This window comes from Erithacus rubecula (genome assembly GCF_903797595.1).
Source record: "Erithacus rubecula genome assembly, chromosome: 11".
Lineage (NCBI taxonomy): Eukaryota > Metazoa > Chordata > Aves > Passeriformes > Muscicapidae > Erithacus > Erithacus rubecula.
The window spans coordinates 1,640,255-1,660,436 of NC_136663.1; the positions used below are offsets into that span (position 1 = coordinate 1,640,255).

General features: G+C 44.4%; 1 protein-coding gene across 1 annotated transcript; it reads right to left on the reverse strand.

Annotated features, from left to right (window-relative positions):
- Positions 1–160: 160 nt before the first annotated feature.
- On the reverse strand, positions 161–19,777 carry KPNA4 (karyopherin subunit alpha 4). Its single transcript, XM_079315332.1, has 17 exons — positions 19,408–19,777; positions 11,369–11,413; positions 10,611–10,700; positions 10,487–10,516; positions 10,355–10,407; positions 9,594–9,689; positions 9,409–9,494; positions 7,758–7,844; positions 7,011–7,180; positions 6,034–6,078; positions 4,987–5,118; positions 4,689–4,817; positions 3,360–3,464; positions 2,771–2,842; positions 2,065–2,227; positions 1,180–1,274; positions 161–328 (listed from the first exon to the last, which is right to left on the reverse strand). Exons 1-17 carry the CDS (start codon positions 19,474–19,476, stop codon positions 230–232), a joined length of 1,566 nt encoding a protein of 521 aa, XP_079171458.1. The 5' UTR covers positions 19,477–19,777; the 3' UTR covers positions 161–229.
- Between the last annotated feature and the right edge of the window lie 405 nt (positions 19,778–20,182).

Consider the following 20,182-nt stretch of genomic DNA (forward strand, 5'->3'; position numbering starts at 1 on the left):
AAGAAGCATTCAGTGTGAAGTTTGTCATTACATTTTGCCACTCATTCTCACTCGCACCCACTCGCCATCTCGACTTCATTTGGGCTTTTCTGGGATTCCAAATGAAATCTTCACGTTTACTTTCCAGATTTAATGCAGCAGCAGATCCCATGAGCCAAGATTGATGGATCAAACCTTTTTTTTGTTTTTATTCAGTGCTGCATTGGACCTAAACTTCCACAATACCACTCTAAAACTGGAACCCTTCTGCTGGTACGTTGGCAGATGAATTGAAACCAAACGTTCCTCCTTGGATTGCTTCTGGAACAAGGCTTGGATCTTCATCAATCTGGAATGCAGGGGGAACACTGTGAGCAGGACACAACAAACCTCCCCACTCAGGACCCCAAAAGCAGCTCCCTCTTCACCCCTTGCACCAGTCCTGCCACCCCTCCCTGAATTTGGTGACAGCACTAACATGAAGGAATTTCAACCCAAAGGTTTCAGCTCCTGTTTGTCAGGGAATCCTACACTGCACCCAAACCCTCTGGCTGACCCCATTTTCTTTCCTGGAAAACCTTCTGGCAGTCTCAGAACCTGTCTCAGTTCTTAGGAGAACAACAGCTAAACCCAAACAGTGGTTCCCAAACTGACACTGGATTAAATTATTAAATTCCAAGTCCAGCTGGAAATGCTGAAGTTGAGTTCCTAACCCAACTTGGATCTTATTGCTCACATCAAAGTGAAAACTCTCCCAGACTGCCAGGGCTGCACCTCCCCTCTCTGCACTGAACTCCTGAGATCAGAAGTGCACAAAATAAATAAATCAACCTTTGATTTCTGTTCCATGTTTGAAATGGAAACAACATTCCTGATCAGCACATTCCACCCCTGCAATTCTTCAAATATTCTCCAATATTCCAATGACTTTGTTCCTTAAGCAGCAGCCTCAGCCCTGGAGTCAGCAGGGAGCTTTATCAAATGGGAAATGTCAAGCTGAGAGTTCAGGGAACTATTCACAGCCTGGGATTTTAATCCCTGGAGATGAGCCTTAAATTAGGCACCAGATCTCCTTTAGGTGCCTCCTCATGAGCAATGGCAGGAGGTGCAAACCAGGGCTGGTTCTTCCCTGGTTCCAACACTGTCCCAGAGCAGCCCTGGAGCAGATTTAGAAATAAAACCAGGGAACTGCACACTCACATCATCTGAGGAGAAGAACTGGTCAATGATCTCATAAGCCAGTTTGTAGATGTCTTCATTTTCATGGTTTTGGAGCTGTTCAATTTTCTCCAGGCCTGCAAGCAACACACAAGAGATCTCAGATCACCAAATTCAGGCTAAACAATTTCCAATAAAGAAATTCAAAATACATATGGGAATAGATTATGAATCATCTGGTTGTGAAGATGATGCTGTTCAAGCCACCTAGCATATTTATATATATTTTATATAAATAAACAGATGTTCAGCACACAGAAATCTTTCTGAAGCCCTGACAAGCAGAGTTTTGGCACAAACACCTCTTTTCTCTCCCAGCCATCACTTAACCTTTCTGGCCTCCCTCAAGATTTGGTATTTTAAAGATTATTCTACTCCATGTTAACAAATCCCAGCTTTTTTACCTGTGCCCAAATTTGTTCTTTCATCCTGAAAAGTTTCAGTCAACTCAAACCACAACCAACATGGAGAGAGTCTCAAAGTCATGAAGAAATTCAAGTTATTACATTTTTATAATCATTGTATGTAGAATTATTTTTTCCAACTTCACCTGGACATGACTTGTGCATGATTAAGGTAAGTACATCCACAATGACTAATTTAGTTTCTGTTAATTAAACTAATTTATTTAATAGGCAGACATTAAAAAATTAGCACCTAATAAACTTTGACTTCCATTATCCTGCTCCTCCACATTTTATTTAATCATGAACTTAGGAAAAGCTGTGGATGTTCACCTGATAGGCATGAAAAGGCTGCTTTAAAATGAATTTGCTTAAAATATTTGTGTCACCAATAAACCCAACAACAAGCAGGATGCCAGAGCAGCAATCCCTGGAAAAATTCTGAATATTTTTCTCTTCCTACCTCCACACTCCTCTATAAGATTGGCTATGGTTTCTGCTTCCTCTTCAGCCATTTTTAATATATTACTTAGTCCATCCAGAACCACTTGCACAACTTGTGCATCTTTTACTGTCAGCAAATTGCAGAAGGGAGGAATTACATTTTGTTGAATTAAGTAAGCCACCTGAGGGGGAGAAAAGCCAAGAGTTACAGCAGGAATGTGGCAGCAGATAACACACCCCAGCAATCCAAGATGTCACTGTCACCACCCAGCCCAGGGCATCCTGCAGTGCCACTCCAGGGATCCCCTTTTGGAACAAAGGTAAAATCTGGGCATTAAAATATGAACAGATTTGAGATTTACAACACCCAAGGAGAAAAGAATGAGTTTTTCAGAGTGAAGCAGCACCCCAAACCTGCCACAGATCTCTTACTCTGGGCTTACAAGGGACTTGTGTCCTCAGTGGTTCCTGTCCTTTTAATTATCACATCCTTATGGTTTGGGAAAAAAGGTAAAAAGAAAAGGGGAATGTTTGAGAATCCCATCAGAGCCTGACTGAAGTCACCCATCCCAACCCCCAGGGATGCTCCTGGCCCCAGGTGACCCCAGAAACAAGGGAAACTCTGAAATCCCATGTGGAGAAGGGCAAGTCACTGAGCAGTGGAGGAGCAGAGACATCCAGGACCTCAGCACCTCCCCACACAGTTCCCAAAGCTGGGGACTCACCTGGTCTTTTCTTCCACTGATTGTTAAGTTGCTTATTGCCCAAGCAGCTTCTTTCTGAGTCCCAAAATCCCCCTGAAAGCACAAGAGACAGAACAGTCATTCCAGGGTCTGTGTCAGGCAGGATTCCCACAGAAGCTGCATTTGTTACAGTCCCCTCTGCTGGTGCCACTGTAGCAGTTTCCTGGGAGAGTAACAATAAATCCCCTCCAGTTTTTGTGTTCATCCTTTCCCTACAACCAAGGTTTGCAATGGATCTTGCAGGGAAAGAACTTTATTTTCCTCCCAGCACACAGGGTGCAGCACTGCAGTCCTTATCAGCAGCTGGCAGATCCTGCAGGCACAGCTGATAAACCCTGCACACTCTGCAGCTGGGCTGCTCCTGCTCAGGCCTGGGATTCCATGGAAAAGTCTCCACACTTTCCTCACAGATCAATTAACTGGTAATTAACAGAGCTGTTAGAGACCAGCTCTGGGTTGTCTTTTCCCTTAAAGAATTCCCACATGGTTTTATTTTAGCTGTTCCTTCTTTCCACCAACACCCAACAGCTGGAAATTGCTGAATTTGAAGCCCCAATCCCTGGGATCTGACCTTATCTAGAAGATGGATTATCATTGGAACAAGGTTTGCATCTATTACTGCCTGAACTTGCTGCTGGTTTCCTGCAGTGATGTTAGATAGGAACCACACTGCTTCCTGCAAAATAAAACATCAGCAATTAATTCACTAAAAGATTCTCCATCATTTATATCCACTGCAACTGGCCAACCTTCAACACAAGCAAACAATCAGTTTGATGGTGCAGGGCTGAATCTTTCCTCAGACAAACCAAAGGGACAATCTCACCCAGGACACTCCACAAGACTCCTTCAACCAAATACTTCACATTAAAAGGAAAAATTATTTGGAGACAGAAAATGCCAAATGAGCACTTCTGATTGCTTCCAGCACTGATTCAAGCAGGTTTCAGCTGCTGGCCAAAATTCCTGACAAATCCTGGATTCCAGACATGGAAGTGCAGGAGAAACTTCTTTACCTCCTTCCTATTGTCTCTTCTTAGCTCCAGGAAAATGCAGTATTATTAATTAATCACTTGATTTTTAACAATACTCTGGAGTTTGTGACTCTTTATGCCCATTCTGCCCAGGCAATGAGAGCAAGAACAGATCTCTTCCCCAGCAGCCCCTCCCTGAATTAAATTCAGAGCCCTCACCTCACTTTGAGAGTGGCAATCAAGAAATAACACTTTTAAATATAATTAAGTATATTCAGAGTATCAACCCTTTAAAACCCCACAGATAAATTTCTCCCTTCCTAGAAACTCTCCATCACTCAATTCCCTTCTCAACCTCCCTGAAGAACTTTTCTAGCTGAGAATTTCTCTCCAAATAAGTTTCACCCTTCCTCAGTGACTCTCTGAGATCAGATCACAGGGTCTCTGCTGACCCTGGCAGAGATTTGGGCTGCCTGGGGCTCTCCTGGTGGGTTTTTTTGGGGGGCTTTAATCACAGGCAGTGTTGCAGAGGGGCCCCAGATGTGCCCAACACGCCTCAGATGCACTCCTGGCTCAGCACTGCCATCAGTGCCCCCAGGAGAGCCCCCACATCACCCCCACACACACCCCCCACCCCCTGACACACACCCCACACAAACAAACACAGCCAACCATCTCCATGTCATCACTTCCAAGAGAGTCACTTTCATCAGGGTGACACTTCACACACTGACAACTCCTTTAAGTCAGATTTCTAAGAGAAAACTTTGATTTCCCATATTGACATTCCTGCCAAGCACATACATTAATGTATTTGCTGAAATTTGCTACAAACTGCTGGAAGGAGTCAAATATTCCCATTTTTATGATGCTGCACAGACAAATATAAAAGTCAGCAATCAGGTAAAATCCCTGGTGTTGCTCACCTTATTAATTTTTTCTTTGGGATGTGTCAGAAGTGCTGGGAAATGGGAGAGAGCTTCACAGTTGAGGACAACCTGTGTCTGCTCATCTGTGCCAGTGACAATGTTCCCCACAGCTCTCAGTGCAGCTGTCTGAAAACAAAACATTTCCTTTCAAAACAACATCTCTTCAGCAAAGCTGAGCACAGAAAAAAAAGTTTTATGCAAATGCTGCAACGCACAGGAAAAAAAAAAAATATTTTTAAAAATTCTATTTGAGTTTTCTGTAGGAAATTTTGGGGGTTATGTGATCCAAACTCACCTGGACTTTGACTTCCTGGTGGCTGAGGAGAGGAACCAAGTGAGGGACAATTCCAGAGTCTATGACCATCTGGATCTGCTCATTGCCAGCATCCGTGAGATAGGAGAGAGCCCAGACTGTATCTACCAATATCTGCCAGGAGAAAAGAGCAGCTGTGGCAGCAGCACAGAAACAGCAGCACCTCTGCACTCACTGACCCTTCAGCTCAGCTCAAAGGCACTTGGAGCAGCAGCAAGTGGGAGCATTTCAACTGACAGCTTGAAATAATAGGGAATTGTTTTAGCTGGCAGCTCTTGAATGGCTCAACATTCAATAAATTGAGTTTCATCTCCTTACAGATAAGAAATTACATCACATCATTATTATAAGAATAGTAAAGTTAATAGAATTTTTTGCAGAGCACTGTTGCCATTAACTCAGCTACAACTTCTTTAAGAAGCAAAGAATTAATCTTAAATTCTGATTTATTATTAAAAAACTGACTTATTCCATAATTTCAAAGTTTTGCTCATTTACTTAACTATTGAATAATTTCATATTTGACACACCTCAGAAGTTACATCTAACCCTGATATTTGACATGTGCAGCAGACACTGATATTTCTTTCATTCACATTTAAGTGCTAGGCAAAAAAAAAAAAATCCTGTATTTCTCTGTGAATAAATGCTCACAGAAATAAAAATAAAATGCAGTCATATTATATATATATGCAGTTATATTATGTATTGTACATATATAAAGTTTAAAGTGTAATATTTAAAGTTGATGTAAATATAAAGTTTATAAAAATAAGTGCAGGGAAAGTACATGCAAATGAACACTTGCAAAGCCAGAAATACCAGGGAAAACACATCACTACTTAAAAATAACATCAATATTTTAAAATAAGCAGTTAATAGTTAGCCAAATCAGTTTGTCCTAATCAAGGGAAATATCATAAATTTTAATTATTTTATATTACAGTTAAAAACTACTTTGGTTTTTTAAAAAAAACTAAACTTCTACCACAGCAGAAAGTGGAAGTGGCTTTAAGAGGGGTCACTCACATTTACATCCGTGTGGTGAATTAGAACACAGAGAGCTGGCAGGATCTGAGGGGAGAAATAGATTTTTATATATATATATACATACATATATTTATATATATTTATATTCTGCTTTCAGAAACTCCTGGGGTTATTTCGAAAGCAGCCAAACCTCCAGCAGGAAACCAACCCCACTGCAGAGCAATCCCAGCACAATAGAGAAACCAATGATGGAGCCCCCCAATGATGGAGCCCCCCAATGATGGAGCCCCCCCAATGATGGAGCCCCCCAATGATGGAGCCCCCCAATGATGGAGCCCCCCAATGATGGAGCCCCCCAATGATGGAGCCCCCCAATGATGGAGCCCCCCAATGATGGAGCCCCCCAATGATGGAGCCCCCAATGATGGAGCCCCCCAATGATGGAGCCCCCCAATGATGGAGCCCCCCAATGATGGAGCCCCCAATGATGGAGCCCCCCAGTGATGGAGCCCCCCAATGATGGAGCCCCCCAGTGATGGAGCCCCCCAGTGATGGAGCCCCCCAATAGCCCCAATCCCAATGATGAACCCAATGGCCCCAATCCCAATGATGAACCCCAATGGCCCCAAGCCCAATGGCCCCAATCCCAATGATGAACCCAATGGCCCCAAGCCCAATGATGATCCCAATGGTCCCAATCCCAATGATGGACCCAATGGCCCCAAGCCCAATGATGGACCCCAATGGCCCCAATCCCAATGATGGACCCCAATGGCCCCAAGCCCAATGATGAACCCCAATGGCCCCAAGCCCAATGATGATCCCAATGGCCCCAAGCCCAATGATGATCCCAATGGCCCCAAGCCCAATGATGATCCCAATGGCCCCAAGCCCAATGATGATCCCAATGGCCCCAAGCCCAATGATGGACCCCAATGGCCCCAAGCCCAATGATGGACCCCAATGGCCCCAACCCCATTGACACCCCAGCCCCAGCCCATCCCCATTCCCATCACCTCCTGGATGGTTTCCATCGGGGGAGGGGGGTCTTTGTGGCGACACAGGTTCACCATCACCCAGGTGACATTCCTGAGGAAGGTGATGGGGATGGAGGGGCTGATGAAGGACAGCAGTGGCTTCACTACTCCAAGGCTAATGACATAATCTCTACACTGGGGTCCATCACCTGGTTACCAGGAAGAGGTGTTTGAAAAGAAAATATACCATTATTTACAGATTTTTAGAGAAAATATCCATCCCATAATGTACAGATTTTAACAGAAAACATCCATCCTGTTATTTACAACAGAAAACATCCCATCATATACAGATTTTAACAAAAAACATCCCAGGGATGTTTAGAGATTTTAATAGAAAACATCCTTCCCATAATTTAGAGATTTTGACAGAAAACCTCCCTCCTATCATGTATAGCTCTTAAACAGAAAATCTCCCATCATGTACAGATTTTAACAGAAAACCTCCTATAATTCACAGATATTACTAGAAAACATCCCATAATTTACACATTTTAACAGAAAACATCCCACCATGTACAGATTTATGGTGATGGGTAAGGGAAAGGGGTGGCAGACCACACCAGAAGAGTGAGAGCCCAACAAATTCCTGAAGATCCATTGATAAAATTTCCAAACACTAAAACTCCTCAGGGTTGGTGGTGGAAGGAAGAACAATAATTAATAATAAAACTCCCCAGGGATTGGTGGTGGCAGGAAGAACAATAATTAATATAAAACACCCACCTATGATATTTCCTAAAGCCCACACTGCTTGCTCACAAACATTTTGATGAGGTGAATGCAGCAGTCTCAGGAAAAGTGGCACAGCATCTGAAATAACCAAAATAACCCAAAGAAATGGTTAAAAAATGCATCTCAAAAAAGCAAATCATTCACAGAATTAACTCTCATATGAGATAATTTTTTTTCCTGTTAAGAGCTGGTCAAAGCTTCACTAATTTCCCAGGTAATATTAAAATAAAACACTGCAATAATTCTTGCTTTGCTGCATATTCTTACAGAGCCTGCACTTGAGAATATTAAACCCTTGACATTTCATTTGTTTGCAAGTCTGGAGTTTACTGAAGCTTGTCAGGATCCAAATTTAGTTCCATTTATTGAATTCAGAAATTCTCTGCTAAGTGATGCACCAGACCCAAGTGCAAAGTAACAACAAGGAGCAAATTCTGCCACTCAAATGAAGCAAATTGAGAATAAGCAGGAATGGGGTGGGAATTAAAGAAAGAAATCCACATTTCCATTTTTATCCTGATAATAGCTCAGTCTATAAGGAATCCATTTACTGCATATATTTCAAGAGAAATTTGAAATTTTTAGTTTGATTTTTTTCTTAATTTAAATCATGTGTTTACTAGAGAAACAAAAAAATCAGCAGGATTCTCATTTTCTGCTAAATAAAGGTATTTACAGTGTCTGTATGCAAGGAGGAAAAAAAAACAAAACATCTCCAGCAAGCAAATAATAAATTTTTATGGAAAAATTACAACAAACCACATTTTTAATTGAAATAAATAATAATTTCAAATATCATAGCTATTAAATGGACTAACAGTGCAATACAGACCTAGAGAAATCACTGAAAAAGTGCTCAATCCATTGATAAATTAGATTTAAAGTGTTCTAGATCAGGACAACAAATTATCAATTAATTATATTTCCCAAAGAAAACACAGGTTGCAACTGGGAAAGGAAGAGGATGGAGAAAAAGGTAAAAGTATTTTATTTTAGATCCTATAAGGGTGAAAATCAAATTATATCAAAGTTCACAGGCTCTTACTGAGTTTGAATAAGTAGAATCAACTGATCTTGCAGCCAACAGAAGTTTTGTGCATTTTTTTCCTTAAATTTTAGGAAAAACTCACTTCACAATATCTTTGATTCTTCAATAAGCTCTGGTTTGTTCATTAATTAAAAACTTTGCCTACTTAATTGTGATTTAGCCCCAGAAGCTCTCAGGACATGCTGGAGTCCAGAACAAAGTTTGCTTTGCTTGGCAGCTCAGATTCCAACAATTCCTTCCCACATTTCAGGTACCTCAAAATAGCAAGGACAGGTTTTTAAACTCAACATGATTTTGGAGGAGTTCTGGTCCATGAACATCCTTCCCTCTTCCCAACAGGGAGCTTTCCAGATGGGTTGTTTGGTTTTATTTTATTTTTGGTGACTTTTGGTGGGTTTTTTTTTTTTTTTTTTTTTGAAAACTGCAAACCAGCAGATATCAACCCTAAGATATTTTAAATTTCCAGCTGCTGTTCATTATTAGGAAACCCAAATGGGTTTAAAATGAAGTGTGTGAGGTGAAGAGCTCCTTCAGGGCTTTGATGAACAATCTAATTCCAAATAAATCCCAGCACAAGCAGCCTGCAGCACTCACTGGATTGAACTACAGCCTGGGTTTGCTCTGAGGTTCCAGAGGCAATGTTTGTCAAAGCCCACGCAGCTTCAAACTGTAAGGAAGGACTGCAGAGAAAGAAAAAGCACAGCAATTATTATTCAGCAGTGATACAGCAGCTGAACAGCAAGAATTGCTGCAATATTTGGAGTTTTGGCAATACTCACTTGTCATCTCTTTCAAGACAGTGCACTAAGATTGGTAATATTCCTGATTTTATTAGGTCGTCAATGGGTGGGTTACGGTCACTGGACAGCAGCTTCCTGGGCAGGAAAATGAAAAAAAAAATCAAATTATAGACAAATCCTGCTTGGAAAGCAACAGGGAGTTGTTTCATCCAGCTTTCCCCTCAAAAGGGATCAGTGCTGCCACTGCAGCAGGGCAGTAAAGGCTTCCTGTGCTTGAGGTTGGGAGCTCCAACAAGCAAATTCCTTCCCAAGTGTTTCTCTCCTCCTCCCAAAGAATCACAGGATTTGTTTCCTCCTCTTTAAGTGAAAATAATCCCTCAAAGTGAAATTATTGAGCCACTGGAAAAGCAAAGGCATCTCATTCCATGTGTTCTCCCTTTTGGAAGTTTATCACCAGCCAGGAAAATAAAAGATCAGAGTTATTTAGTTCCAACTCCCACAGATTCTTCTTTCTCCACCAGCAAAGGAGACACTCAGCTCTTTCTGCACTTAAAGCCAAAGATTTTACAGCCCTTTCAAGAGTGGATTTTATTGTCAGAAGCATCAAGTTTGCACTAAATAAATCCAGGTATTTAAATGTGAAGGAAACCCACACTACTTAAAAGGTTTGTGTATTCTGATTTCTTTAAAGTTCTATTTTCCCTTTAAAAAAATCAATTAATACAATTTCACTTTTCTGATCTTAAAAGCATGATAAAATAAGAATAAAATCAGGATATTTAAGCAAAGTGTGTTCTTACCTTGCTGCCTGCACAGCACTTAACTGAATACCCTGGTTGTCACTTGAAGCATTCTAAAATAAGAAAAATTAGATTTTTCACACATATGTCATCATGCCACAAAGAATATTGAAACAATTTAATTGTTTTTACCTGTACTATTGCCTCCAAAGAAGTGTTTTGCTAAAAAAGAGAGAGAAAAATCAGTTAGAAATCTAGAAATTCCAAATGTCTTTATGTTTATAAATAAAAGATATTTTTGTGAATTAATTCTTACCACTCTAAAGTCCCCATCTACATCAGAATCTTCACAGATATCTTCATGAGGAACATTCCTTCTCTTCAGGAGATGCTCATCTCTTTTGTTCTTAAAGAGAAAAATGATGGAATACCTTTAAAATTTGGATTTAGGGGGAGTGGGGGTGTTAAGGAGGGAAAAGTTTCTGCTTCAAACAATTCTAAGTACACCAGTAGTGACATTTAAATTTTCCAAAAAAAAAGTTGGAAAGGCTTGCACAGAGAAGCACATTTTGGGAATTCTTCCTAAAAAAATCCTGCATCCAACTCATGCTGAAGTTCCCATCAACATTCCAACATCATTTCTAACAGGATGCTGAAAATTCCCAGATTTTCTCTTCAGCCCAGAGGAAAATAATTCCAGTTGTGATTCCTTTTTTTCCAATAATTTCAGTGTTACCTTCACACTATTCCACACTCACTTTTAAGGAAATAACTTTCCACTGCAGATGAGCAGGAACAGCTGATTTTCAAAGGAAAAAAACTTTTTATAAAAATCTTTAAAAACCTCTGGAAGAGCAAGAATGATTCTCTTAATTAGGTTACAAAAAAAACCTCCTGATTTTCAGAACAGAAGTTGTGGAGCTCCCATAACTTCAGAACTTTTGAGTTTTTAACCAAAACTCTTCTATTTTTACTGGAGTAAGAACAAAGTCAAATCCCATTTGGGATAGTAATAATATAAAATAAAAGAATAATAATATAAAATAAAGGAATAATAATCCTGGGTCATCTCACCTTTCTCAATTCCACAACAACTTCATTTCTTTGTCTTCTCATAGTCTGGAAAGAATCAAGAAGAAAAAAAACATGATAATCTGAATTTAAATCAATTTTAAAAGTTCTTGTACAACTATTTCAGTTCATGCACTTTAAACAAAACCTTTACACACAGGGTTTAATCTTCATCATCAAAGTAGAAATCTACAGAAAATGGAAATAATGATAATATTTCTGTTATTTTTATAGGAAAGCACTCTCCTAAGTCTTCATGTTGAGGAAAAAAGGAATTAGGAATAAAACCATGTCTGGTAAAGTGCAAAATGGAGAAGAGTTGTACAGAAAACAGATCAAATGCATTTGAAAGACCATGGCAATCTAACAGTAAAATAACTTTATAGACAAGCTCAAATTAAGAGACTCTGCAAGCAAAGTTGAGTTATGGAACTATTATTTATAAATTAACACCTTTGATATTCTAAGAGCAATTTTTTTTTCCATTTTCTCTACAGCTGCCTCTGACAGTATTCAGCAAAAACTCAATTGTAAATGCACATAAATTGATTTATTGCTGTTTGTGCTACTGCAGTGCAAACAGAGAAATAAATCAGTCTGGAGTGATTTTATTCTGCACTTGGAGCTCTGCAGTGAATGAGAACAGCAAAATTCCAAACAATTCCATTTTTGTTGTGACAGGGAAAGCTGCAAGTCCCTGAGCACAGAAGGGAGATCAGCACTCAAATCTCACTTGCCAAGCATCATTATTTTTATCAAAAAAAGAATTTGCAGTTCATCAGATCAAATTTCAGCCGAGCACAAACACTGCAGCTCCTCAAAGGAGCCACAAGAAAAATGATCAAATAGGAAAAAAATGGGAAAGGGAAGGTTCCTCTGCTTTGTATGGTGTGAGAGGAAAATCCAAACTCTGCATGTTTGGCACAGCCCAGATGAAAATCATGTGAGGAAAGCCTCTGATAATCAGATTGCAGAACTGTGCCACACCTCTGATGATCTCACAGGACTTTTTAACACCTTCCCAAAGCACAAGCCAATAAAATCAGCATTCCCACCCAAAAGCTGCCCTGGGAGAGGGGTGGCTCTGCTGGTCACAGCAAAGCTGGGCTGATATAGGGAGAATTAAGTAGTAGCAAAACAAATATTATATATTAAAAAAAAAAAAAAGTCTTAGATGTGTCATTTAGAAAATTATTTACTTGAAAAAATCCTATCTGCAGTTGAAAGATGTTCTGCTGGGACAAGAATGTTCTCCCTGCCTGCACACCTTGCACTCACAAAAACCTTCACATGAAAGACAAGCCACCAGTGAAATTTTCCAAAATCACTTTCTGTGTAAACAGTCTGTTGACAGAATAGTTACAGGTCAACCTGGCACTGCTCATCCTGTGAGGAAAAGCACAACAAGTGAGAACTGAAATCAGCTCTGCCACGGGATCACCAGCCCAGCTAGAGATGGAAGAGTTTGGAAAAAGTAAAATAGCAAGCAGAGTCAAGATGAACTCGTGCTGGAAACAGCTCAGAGGGCAGAGATGAGGGATGCTGGTGTCCTGGCAGGGGGGAATTGTCCCTTCTGAGCTGTCTGGATGGAGGGAAGCACTCAGAGCTCAGCATGGGAAGGCTCCAGTTGAAAAGCATGCACCAGTCTGTGAGGAATTCATGTGTCTCTCTCAGTCACTGGATCCTGTTTGTCATTTGCTACATCAAAAATCAAATGATCTGATCTATTTCTGTCGCCTGTGATGGCCACCCCTCCATCCTCCTTTTTTTCAATTATATTTAGCTTCAGATTTATCATAAGGGCTATTTCTGACCATTAGTCATGACTGAGCCCTTCAGCTTATTAAAATCTCCTGTTGGTGATGCCTGCAGGGTCCTGAGACATTCTGGGGGTTTTCACAACAACCTGAGGAACATTCCAACAGCTGGGATGCACCAGCCTGGAGTGGGATCTGAAACACACCTGGGGTGGGATCTCAAACACACCTGGGCTGGGATCTGAAACACACCTGGGGTGGGATCTCAAACACACCTGGGGTGGGATCTCAAACACACCTGGGGTGGGATCCTCAACACACCTGGGGTGGGATCCTGAACACACCTGGGGTGGGATCCTGAACACACCTGGGGTGGGATCCTCAACACACCTGGGGTGGGATCCTGAAACACACCTGGGCTGGGATCCTCAACACACCTGGGGTGGGATCCTGAACACACCTGGGGTGGGATCCTGAACACACCTGGGGTGGGATCCTGAACACACCTGGGGTGGGATCCTGAACACACCTGGGGTGGGATCCTGAACACACCTGGGGTGGGATCCTGAACACACCTGGGGTGGGATCTCAAACACACCTGGGGTGGGATCCTGAACACACCTGGGGTGGGATCTCAAACACACCTGGGGTGGGATCCTGAACACACCTGGGGTGGGATCTCGAACACACCTGGGGTGGGATCCTGAACACACCTGGGGTGGGATCCTGAACACACCTGGGGTGGGATCCTGAACACACCTGGGGTGGGATCCTGAACACACCTGGGGTGGGATCTCAAACACACCTGGGGTGGGATCTCAAACACACCTGGGGTGGGATCTCAAACACACCTGGGGTGGGATCTCAAACACACCTGGGGTGGGATCTCAAACACACCTGGGGTGGGATCTCAAACACACCTGGGGTGGGATCTCAAACACACCTGGGGTGGGATCTCAAACACACCTGGGGTGGGATCTCAAACACACCTGGGGTGGGATCTCAAACACACCTGGGGTGGGATCTCAAACACACCTGGGGTGGGATCTCAAACACACCTGGGGTGGGATCTCAAACACACCTGGGCTGGGATCTCAAACACACCTGGGGTGGGATCTCAAACACACCTGGGCTGGGATCTGAAACACACCTGGGGTGGGATCTGAAACACACCTGGGCTGGGATCTCAAACACACCTGGGGTGGGATCCTGCCCCCTGCTCCTTTCCTGAAGGGATCAGAACTCAGTGGTCACTCCTGGGTGGGTTTTTTTGGTTTTTTTTTTGCTGGTGTAAAAGATCCCAGCCCATTTCTGCACCTCCAAGAGGAAGGTGTGGCAGCACAGGAGTAACTGTAGAACTCTGGCTGCTCCTCTCACTCAGGGAATGGTTTCCAAAGGCACATTGTTTCTGTTGGGGAACTGCAAAGTCAACAGTTACTGTAAATAACAAATGAGTTGGTTGTGCCATCCTTCCTTCCTTCCTTCCTTCCTTCCCAGGAAATTGCTACCAGCACCATTGTGGTCTAGGATTCCAAATAAAAAAAATAAAAGACACCCCACAGGGAACAGACATGTGAAAACAGATTTTATCCAGTGATTCAGGACCTACTCCATCCATTATTCCCCTCCTATACAAATCCTATCTCAATTCCAAACTGGAGCAATTAAATCTGCTCAAGATCACTGATAAATTCTCTGGGATCATAAAGCCAACCCCAAGATACCCCCAGAAATCACATCTCAGCAACACTTCCCACTTCAGAATGAAAATGTGAGTCTGAGTTCCAGATTAAAAAAAAAATAAAAATCAATATGACATTACATGTGCTCCCAGCCCCATTTTTCTGGAGAAGCTGTGCATGGCACAGAAAATGCCTTAAACAAATATCTCAGTATCATTTCAAAGTGACAAGATGGATGAGCTTCACCACAGAACTCCAAGTCAGCTTAAAGGAACCTATTTTTATCTCACTGAGTGAAATTCCTGCTCTCCTTCAGTCCTTCCATATTTAATCCCATATTTTGTGGAGGATACAGAAAGGGTTGAAAAGCTTGAAAGTACCTGTAATATTTAATATATCTCACACCACCACCTTTCCTTCACTCCCCTGGAGCTTCCTTGCTGTTCTCAAATATTTTGGGATTTTTAAAGTCCAGTGAATGATGCTGGCAATTCTTACTTCAAACATCTTGATGCAATGGTTGCTCCAAAATTAGTTTTGAAGTGCTCTGCATCACAGAATGATCATCATTTCCCTTCATGCATCTCTCAATTGCAGAGCAGAAATCTCTATTTAACACCTCTCCTGTGCTGGCACTGCTCAAACAATCCTTAATCTCCTCCTCAGCAACACAGGTGAGAAAAGATTCAGCAGATTCTTTCAGGATTTCCAGAGAAATAAAATGCAGGAAATATTTGTTTCATTAAAAAAAAAATCCTAAATGTCAGTCAGATTGCAATGCTGCAGCAGGGAACAATCACCAAGAGAAAATTAAATGTTGAATCACCAGGTGAAGGAAAATGAAGCAAATAAAACAACATAAAACTCTGCAAACCTTGCCAAATCAAGACCCCTAAATGCAGAATAAAAAAATTGTTCAGAAAACTCTAGAACAGACACAAGGAACAATTTGCACTTATCTGGCCTTTGAATAGTAAAGATCTGGTATTTAATTATCATTAAAAATAAAGCTTGGCTGGGTGGCAGCACAGCCATGCCCACAATAAACAATAAAATTTCTTTCTCATCCAAAGGAGAAAAAAAAAAAAATAAAAGCCCAAGTTAAACCTGTTCTTCACTAAAGACACAAGATGAAAAAAGTCACCTTACTCCCTAATGGATGAGTATTTGCATAATTTAATATCAGAGTCCAGATAAACCCTTCTTAAAGTCAGATTTTGGGGTTGGAGGTTAAAAACTGTGGCCACTTCTGCAGTTTTTAAGGCTCTTCTTTGTGCTGAACCAATTCTATTTTACCCTCACAGCTCTAAAATCTTGAAGACCTTAAAAACAAATGTTGCAAGCACTGACCAGAAATTTTAAATTCCTCCCAGAGATGCTGCCTCAGCTCCCAATGACTGTTCTCCCAACATCAACTCTCCTGCTATTAAAAAATGTTATTATTCTGTGTATTCTTTTGAGGAGACAAGGAATTCTTGGAGATTTCTGCTCCCAGTGAATCCCACTATTCCCAGTGTCACCACCAATCTGTCATCTCCAAACACATGGCAGCAATTATTCACAATGTGCCAGTGCAGGAAATGTTTACCCAAGACTGCAACATAGGAAGGAATTTTGTTAAATATTTTATGTAAAACAGGTGCTTGTGTTGGGATTTGTTTGCTTTCCACCCCCCCCTTTTTTATTTTTTTTTTTTCAGGCCAGAATTTGTTATTTTTAGAAGTATATTGGAAAAAAAAAAAAAAATTCAAAGTCTAAATTGAACTTAAGTGTCCAAAAAGGTGAATAAATATTTGGTAGTTTAAGGGATAAAATGTAGGAAATTCCCTAATTTTGGTCAGAAAGAACTTCCTGTGAATATGTAAAACTGGAAGGCAAAGACAATGTGACAGGAACTGGCACTGGAACTGTCAATGGGCTGATGTGAACACGTGGAATTAAGAGATAACATTTTTAGGAAGTTTGCAATTCACAACATTCAATTCACTTTTCCAAACCTCTAGAAATCCCTTCATTTGGCATTCACCAAAATTAGGGTGATTGCTTATTTCTCTAGAGTAAAACTGTCTTAGAAAATATTAAAAAAAAAAAAAGACAGCTTTGCAAAAACAACCCAAGGCCAACCAGAATTTCAGCAGAGATAAAAAAAAAAAGGGGAGGAGTGAAGGAGATAAAGATCAAATATTGGCTTCCTCTTTGAAATAAACACTAAACTTTCTGCTCCAAAAGCCCTGCAAGGTGGATTTTGGGGGTGTCCTGCCCCATGAACTTGGCTCAGAGTGACACCATCAATTCCCTGCTGGCCAGAGTGATGTGTAAGCAGTTAATGAGCAGCAAGGACAGCCAGCAGCCTGAGCTATTGTATGAAAAATAGCCCTGCACCTAAAAAAATAACCCTGGTTATTTTAGGGAGCAGGCGTGTGCTCCAGGATTTGCTGGATAAATGTCACTCTCTAAAATTTAACACGACCCTGCAGTGGCTTTGGACTGTGCAAAAAAAGGTGTTGGAGTGCTGCAGAAATAATAAAAAAGTGATTGAGCAGCTTCTCTGCCTTCTGACACACTCACACCTGGTGTTACCTGCCTGTGTCCATCTGGAATCTTTCCTGCTTCAGCCCTTTTCCCTTAAAATTCTGCTCCAAAGCACCCAAATTCCAGCCTGGCTCTTCTGATGAATCCCATTTTTCACTGCAATAGCACGTGCTGGGTGCAGTCCTAAAATTGGCTATTCAGTGGTAACAAGATTTATATAAAAAGAAATTAATATCTAAGGCAAGGGGTTACCAAACAGAGTGATTAATTACTCCCACTCCCAATATTTTTGTCAAAAGTTTGAATAATTGAATAATAAATTGCTTTATTAATCTAATTGGACATGTTAAAAAAAATCCAGGTGTTACAGATTTATGGGAAATCTAGTTGATGTTTTAATTAATACAGACATAAAGGAGATTTTACTTTTGAAACATTGTAATGTCTTCAAATAAAAGACTGGAATATTATGGAAAACTGGGCTAGTATAAAACAGTCATGAGAATGCCAAAATTCTTATCCAGAACCTCGTACAGAGAATTTTAAGCTCCTGGCCGAGTGTTTAAAGGTGAGGATTGACACCTAGTTTTAAAATGTCACAATTTCCCAAGGAAACCCCAAGTTAATTATGGATCCTGCTGCGTTTGGGAAGCACAAATAATTAAACCACCAAAAAGTTCAAGGGCTCTGTGCTACAAGGCAGAAAGTGCTACAAGACTTCGAAATAGATTTTTAAAAAAAAAAAAGAAAGAAAGAGAGAGGAAATAAAAAGATTTTAAAACGCTATGAAGCTTAGAGCGTTATTTATTTAATTAGGTATCCTGGAGACACGCAGGCCCTAATCCTGACTCAGGCGTTTCGGGGCTGCTGGCACAGAGATGGTTCCTGCGGGAATTGAGCGATCGCGGCCCGAGCCGGGGCCGCAGGGGCAGCTCCGAGCAGTACCCGGGCTGAGAGCGCTGCCCCGAGCCGGGCTCCACAGCCCGGGCCGAGAGCGCTGCCCCGAGCCGGGCTCCACAGCCCGGGCCGAGAGCGCTGCCCCGAGCCGGGCTCCACAGCCCGGGCTGAGAGCGCTGCCCCGAGCCGGGTTCCACAGCCCCGGGCCGGGCTCCACAGCCCGGGCCGAGAGCGCTGCCCCGAGCCGGGTTCCACAGCTCCGAGCCGGGTTCCACAGCCCCGGGCCGAGAGCGCTGCCCCGAGCCGGGCTCCACAGCCCCGGGCCGGGCTCCACAGCCCCGGGCCGGGCTCCACAGCCCCGGGCCGGGCTCCACAGCCCCGGGCCGGGCTCCACAGCCCCGGGCCGGGCTCCACAGCCCCGGGCCGGGCTCCACAGCCCCGGGCCGGGCTCCACAGCCCCGGGCCGGGCTCCACAGCCCCGGGCCGGGCTCCACAGCCCCGGGCCGGGCTCCACAGCCCCGGGCCGGGCTCCACAGCCCCGGGCCGGGCTCCACAGCCCCGGGCCGGGCTCCACAGCCCCGGGCCGAGAGCGCTGCCCCTCGCTGTGTTCCACAGCCCCGGCTCTGAGCGCTGCCCCTCGCTGTGTTCCCGGGCCCGGCTCTGAGCGCTGCCCCTCGCTGTGTTCCCGGGCCCGGCTCTGAGCGCTGCCCCTCGCTGTGTTCCACAGCCCCGGGCCCGGCTCTGAGCGCTGCCCCTCGCTGTGTTCCCGGGCCCGGCTCTGAGCGCTGCCCCTCGCTGTGTTCCACAGCCCCGGGCCCGGCTCTGAGCGCTGCCCCTCGCTGTGTTCCCGGGCCCGGCTCTGAGCGCTGCCCCTCGCTGTGTTCCCAGCCCCGGCTCTGAGCGCTGCCCCTCGCTGTGTTCCACAGCCCCGGCTCTGAGCGCTGCCCCTCGCTGTGTTCCACAGGCCCGGCTCTGAGCGCTGCCCCTCGCTGTGTTCCCGGGCCCGGCTCTGAGCGCTGCCCCTCGCTGTGTTCCACAGCCCCGGCTCTGAGCGCTGCCCCTCGCTGTGTTCCACAGGCCCGGCCGCGCCCGGCGCGCAGCGCGGCCTCGGCGGCTCCTTCCTCCCTCCCTCCCTCCCGGCCCGCCCGCCTCCCCGCGCCTCAGCCGCGCTCACCTCCAGGTCGCGGCCTTTGTTCTTGAAGTTCTTGAGGCGCTGGTTGTCCAGCTTCTCGTTGTCGGCCATGGCGGGGGCGGCCAGGGAGGAGCGCGGCCCCTCCGCCTCCGCCCGGGCCCGAGCGCGCCGGGGGCCCGGCGGGGCCCGCTCTCGGCCTCAGCGAGCCGGGAAGGGCCGGGGCTCGCCGGGCGCCGGGTGGAGCGGCCCGGAGCGCGGCCGGGCGCGGTGTAGGAGGGCGGGAGCGGCGCCCGGAGCGCGGCGGGTCGGAGCGGGGCCCGGGCCGGTGCCGGCGGCCCGAACGCGCCGGTGCCGCCGAGCGGGGGAAGGGACGGGGCGAGCGAGGGAGGGAGGGAGGGGGAAACAGGGGCAGCCTCGCTCTGGGCGCCGCCGCCCATTGGCTGCGCCGCGCGCGGCCCGCGGCCAATGGCGGCGGGGAGGGAGAGGGCGGGAGCGGTGACGCAGCGCGGGAAGCGGGAGGGAAGGAGGAGCCGCCTCAGCGCCGCCGCCATCTTGGCTGCTGGGTTCTGAGGGGAGGGGCGGCGCCTGCGCTGCCCGGGAAGGGTCGCTTTAATCCGTTCCGTGTGGAAATTAACATTTTAATCCTTCCCACCCTTCATGGAGCCCGCACTTTGCAGTTTAATCCTTCCGCTTGCTGCGCTTGGCGTTCACTCCCGTCATGGAGACCGAAGTCACTCTCCACTCCAGTCACTCTCCTCATTACGCTTTGCATTCAGTCCTCTCGCAGAGCCCAAAGTAAACAGTTTAATCCCTCCCC

Excerpts from the sequence above, each read along its gene's own strand:
- KPNA4 (XM_079315332.1), bottom strand. The coding sequence starts at position 19,476 with ATGGCCGACAACGAGAAGCTGGACAACCAGCGCCTCAAGAACTTCAAG. Across the intron at positions 6,079-7,010 it reads CGATGGAAACCATCCAGGAG|ATCCTGCCAGCTCTCTGTGT; the intron begins GTGATGGGAATG and ends TTCTCCCCTCAG. Across the intron at positions 2,843-3,359 it reads TAATCCATCTTCTAGATAAG|GGGGATTTTGGGACTCAGAA; the intron begins GTCAGATCCCAG and ends TTGTGCTTTCAG.